A 5,603-nucleotide genomic window follows, 5' to 3' on the forward strand; every position below is an offset into this window, starting at 1 on the left:
GAGAATGTGGAGCTCTTGAAGCTGCTGATACATTACTGGGTATTGCTTTATATGGAACCAATTCGGATACAACTATTAGATGGTTAGATGTTAATCGAATAAGATCACGAAAATTAAGAAGTAAAAAGAAGCACTTGCTAGTCAATCGACAGATTTATTTCATGAATCGTTGATAGATGATCACTATCCACAGAGACCAGAAGAACTGGAATTTATGTCTCTTTACGAGTTCGCAAAATGGTATGATATCAAAAGAATTAAACCACGAAATAACAAAGGTGAACTTTATAAAATGGGTAATGGTTTCTATCTTATACGACGACAGCGAAGATATCTTATCAACCATTATAAATATAATGTTAATATACAACCGGAAAATTATTTCTTTTCATTATTACTTATGTTTCAACCGTGGAATAAATTAGAAGATCTTAAAAATGAATGTGACACTTATGCAGAATCATTTCACAAAGTAAAACTACATTTAACGGAAGCATTAAAATATCACGAAAAACTAGAAGAATTACAAGAAGCATTTGAAGCTGCTAAACAGTTGGTTCAACAATGTTTAGCAATGTTCAACAATGTGAAGCACAAAAACAACGTGAATCACAGGATGATCCTGATAATCCGATAGGTGTTGAAAATATAGAAGCGGGTGAAGCGATGCAAGACTTTAAAGATCTCGGTAGTAGTATAGCTATGAGAGTTCTAACCCAGGAGCAATGAGGGGGGTGCGGGTGAAAAGGGGAAGGGGGTATCAGGTTACAGTGGAGGGGGTAATGACGTCATCGTTTTGGAGGAGAGGGGGTAAATTTGTAGTGGAAGGGGTGACGAGGGAGGTGCGGGAGAGAGGGGAAGGTATCGGATTACATCAATTCCTGGAAGAGATAACGATTCCTGGAAAAGATAAGATAAGGATTGTTTATACAAACATGAATCATTGGGAGATAAGAATTTCTGGAAGAGATAAAGATTGTTTATACAAACATGAGTTATTGAGAGATAAGGATTGTTTATACAAAAATGATTCATAGTTCCGAGAATTGTTTATATCCTTTGCATGCACGTGCAGGTTTTTTCTACACAAGTAGAGCGCCTGTTTAAATTACATTATCGCTATTTTTAGAACAGACAATGGAGGAGGTGATAAGGAATGTTTATACAAATATTAGGCAGCGCTATTTTAAGCAGCGCTATTTTTAGAACAGACAATGGAGAGGTGATAAGGAATGTTTATACAAATATTAGGCAGCGCCATGTTGCCAGATTTCAATTTGTGTGACATCATCGCTATTTTTAAAACAAAAGCCCATAGCAACAGGCAGCCACGTCAGCATTTTAGGCGCCATGTTGCCAGATTTTAATTTTGTGTGACATCATCGCTATTTTTAATTAGTGTCGTGTGCAACAAGCGGGTATATAAAGCCCGCAAAAATGTGGATCATCAAAAATCGATCACAATGGAGCGCGATCTTACGGTGCGTGCGGTGAGTATCGAGAGATTGGGAGACTTTCTCCCGTGGTACAAGTGCGAGGAGTACCTAGAATCTCTTAAGGAACAATGTCGCAAGAGCCAACGCACCGGAGTAGTCAATTCTCTGGTGGCGCAAATTGTGCGTCTGGAGGGTGTGAGGGACGCCCTGTACGAGCGTTTTGTGCCCGTCGGCGCCGGATACGGCGGATACGAGAAGAAGGGCTACACGTAGAAGGAGATCGAGACGTCGTTTAGGAACCGTGTGCTGACGGGTGCGGTTGTCAATCACGAATATATCGATCCTCGTAAATTTTTGGAAAATATAAAAAATACGGTTATTGAGCGGATCCAGAGCGTCATGGCGGAGCATGGGAACGTTAAAATCAATGCTGCGTTCAACGGAGAATTTATCGCGGGTGACAAGACTGCCGTGAAGACCATCGCCACGAAGAATCAAGAGATATCCAACATATGATTTACAAGAGTGGTACACGAGACAAGTGATAGACATCATTCAGGCATCTCTGGAGGAGTTTCAGGAACGCGACAGCGGATGGGCGTTGTCACGTATCCTGAACCTAACCTAACAATGAACGTCAACAAGTTCAATCCTCTGCGCGCAGGATGCCACATCGAGTTACCGTTGGATATTGTGAACAAAAAAGCGGTGGTCAATGTGAAATCAAACAATAATGCGTGCTTTGCGTGGGCGGTGGTAGCAGCCTTGTATCCTGTGGAAAAAAATTCAGACAGAGTATCGCAGTATCCACATTACTCGACGGTACTCAACCTGTGCGGCATAGAAATCCCCATGACGCTGCCGCAAATTTCAAAGTTTGAAAAACTGAACACCATCTCCGTCAACGTTTTCACTATGAAAGAAAAAATCTTTCCTCTGCGTCTCACCAGCAACAAGATGGAGAAGCACGTCAATTTGTTGTACGTGCACGGAAACAACGATGCACATTTTGTGTGCATAAAGAATATGTCGCGGTTGGTGAGCTCGCAACTGAGCAAAGAAAAATGTAAAAAATACATTTGCGATCGGTAAGTAAAAAGACACGTATAAAATAAATTAAAACTTTATTAATCATATAAATTATTACAGATGTTTACACTATTTTCGGGTAATTGAGAAATTATCGGCGCACAGCGTCGACTGCGGCAAGATGAACGATTGCGCCGTCGTTCTCTCCAGCCAAGACAAAACGTGGCTAAAGTTTCACCACTATAGTCGGAAGAAGCGGCTCCCGTTTGTTGTGTACGCCGATCTCGAATGTACGCTCAAGAAGGAGGGACAAGACGGTACCACATACGCCTATCAGCATCACAATGTGTTTAGCGTAGGATATTATGTAAGTTGCACGTACGATAATTCTTTATCCGGGTATAAGTCGTATCGCGGTGAGGATTGCGTGGCGTGGCTCGTCAATGAACTATACGATTTGGCGCGCCGTGTGAAAATGATCCTCACCAATATCGTCCCCATGGCGGATCTTACGCCGGAGGAATCGGAAAAATTTCGTAGCACCGCGACGTGCCACGTGTGCGAAAAACCGTTTACACCGGACGATACGCGGGTTCGCGATCATTGTCATTTTACCGGGCGTTACCGCGGTGCCGCGCACTCGTCGTGCAATTTAAATTACAAAGACTCCCACGTTATCCCGGTGATATTTCACAATTTATCCGGTTACGACGCGTATTTTATAATCAAAGACGTTGCCAATGCTTTCGAAGGCAGCGTCGAATTGTTACCGCTGACGAAAGAACGTTACATTTCATTTACAAAAATCGTTAAAGAGGATCAAAAATCAAAATTGTGTATAAAATTACGATTTATCGATTCATTCAGATTTCTCAGTACAAGTCTCAATAAATTGGCATCATATTGTTACGTTTCCGAAACGCGTCGCGCAGTTCGCACAAATAAATGAACACTTTTTATAAAAGAGAACATTTTAATTAATAACACAGAACTCAATAATTAGTAACCGGGAATACAATACTAAGATCGGAGCTGTCATAAACGTCCGCCCGAGCAGACAGCTATCAAAGATCTGACATATGACAGTTTGTTTATAACTGTCATAGAGACCCTTTAAACTGTTAATCAATATTCGTTGTCTTGACAACGAATATAAGAAAGATTATTAATAAATGCCATATGGCTTCAACTCTCTAATGACCGATCGATATTATCGATCGGTCCGTCAGCTGTAACACACACACAGCATCAGCGGCGAAATAGTACGGGCACAACAATATTTAACTATAGATAAATTAAAGATTACACAATCGGAATTCAATCATTTATCCGCGGAACATTTCAATTTGCTTACTCGGAAAGGCGTGTTTCCCTACGAGTACATCGACAGCGTCGACAAGCTCCGGAACACAAGCCTACCATCGCGCGAATCGTTTTACAGCTCGCTCACCGGAGAAACAGTATCCGAGAGCGATTACGCGCACGCGACAAACGTCTGGCAAACCTTTTCAATCGAAGATCTAGGTCAATACAGCGATTTGTATTTGAAAACAGACGTTTTTTTGTTGGCGAATATTTTTGAAAATTTTCGAATCATGTGTATTAAAAGTTACGGTTTAGATCCCGCTCATTATTACACTTTACCGGGATACACGTGGGACGCTATGATGAAGTACACGCGCGTAAAATTTGAGTTGCTCACGGACATCGATATGGAGCTGTTTGTCGAGCGCGGTATACGCGGTGGTCTCAGCCAATGCTCCAACCGATCGCCGTCGCCAACAACAAATACATGCCATCCTACGATCCATCGAAACCATCATCGTATCTTATGTACTTTGATGTTAATAACTTGTATGGGTGGGCAATGTGTCAACCGCTGCCCTACGCCGAATTTTGATGGGTTGAAAATGTCGAAAACTTTGACGTAATGTTCGTTGCATCCGATTCGGCTACCGGTTATGTGTTGGAAGTCGATCTTGCGTATCCGATGAATCTTCACGACGCGTACACTGACTTACCGTTCTGCCCGACGCGCGATAAGCCGCCCGGCAAGCGGGAGGTTAAGTTACTCGCTACGCTGTGCGATAAGCAGCGATACGTCATTCACTACCGTAACCTGCAACAATGTATTCGACACGGGTTGCAGGTTACAAAGATTCACCGCGTACTGCAATTCGCGCAATCTCCATGGCTTCGAGGATACATCGAACTAAATACACAATTTCGGACACAGGCGTCAAATGAATTCGAGAAAAATTTATACAAATTGATGAACAACACGGTTTTCGGCAAAACTATGGAAAATGTGCGAAATCATACGGATGTACGACTCGTTACACAGTGGGAGGGTCGGTACGGAGCGGAGGCTATGATCGCCAAACCAAACTTTCACAGTCGAAGCGTGTTCTCGGAGAATCTAGTCGCCGTAGAGTTGCGAAAACTCGAAGTGAAATTTGACAAGCCAATCTACGTGGGTATGTGTATCCTCGACATATCCAAGACCTGCTTGTACGAGTTTCACTACGAGTACATGGCGTCTCTTTACTGCGACAATTGCAAAATTATGTATACCGATACCGACAGTCTAATATACTTTCTACAATGCGAGAACGTATATCACGATATGAAACGCGATATATCCAAATTCGACACGAGCGATTATTCCGAGGACAACGTTTACGGTATACCGCGTGCGAACAAGAAGATACCGGATCTGATGAAGGATGAGAACAACGGCGCGATCATAACGGAATTTGTCGGACTGAGGGCGAAAATGTACGCGTTGAGAGTCACCGGACAAAAAGATACCAAAAAGGTTAAAGGTGTAAAGAAAAATGTAGTCGCTAGAACGATAACGTTCGACGATTACACTCGGTGTATCAACGACAAAATCGAGCTAACGCGGCGTCAATCGTGCATCCGCTCAAAGATGCACGAGGTGTACACCGTGTCGGAGTCGAAGCTCGCGCTCAGTCCGTACGATGATAAGCGGCACGTCGTATCCGATTCCACCGACACTCTACCATGGGGACATTACAAGATACAATTGTAAATAATACTTAGTAATTTATATAGTTTAATATTTTATGTATTATTGTCATTATTAGTTTTAAATGTATGTATTGTAACATGTTG

General features: G+C 42.3%; 1 protein-coding gene across 1 annotated transcript; it reads left to right on the plus strand.

The window, feature by feature from the left end:
- Positions 1 to 2,066: 2,066 nt before the first annotated feature.
- Positions 2,067 to 4,396, plus strand: LOC137001092 (uncharacterized). Its single transcript, XM_067359157.1, has 4 exons — positions 2,067 to 2,524; positions 2,586 to 3,301; positions 3,828 to 4,005; positions 4,075 to 4,396. The coding sequence occupies exons 1-4, from the start codon at positions 2,067 to 2,069 to the stop codon at positions 4,394 to 4,396; spliced, it is 1,674 nt and encodes a 557-aa protein (XP_067215258.1).
- The last annotated feature ends 1,207 nt before the right edge of the window (positions 4,397 to 5,603 follow it).

Source organism: Linepithema humile, chromosome 7, assembly GCF_040581485.1.
Source record: "Linepithema humile isolate Giens D197 chromosome 7, Lhum_UNIL_v1.0, whole genome shotgun sequence".
Taxonomy (NCBI): domain Eukaryota; kingdom Metazoa; phylum Arthropoda; class Insecta; order Hymenoptera; family Formicidae; genus Linepithema; species Linepithema humile.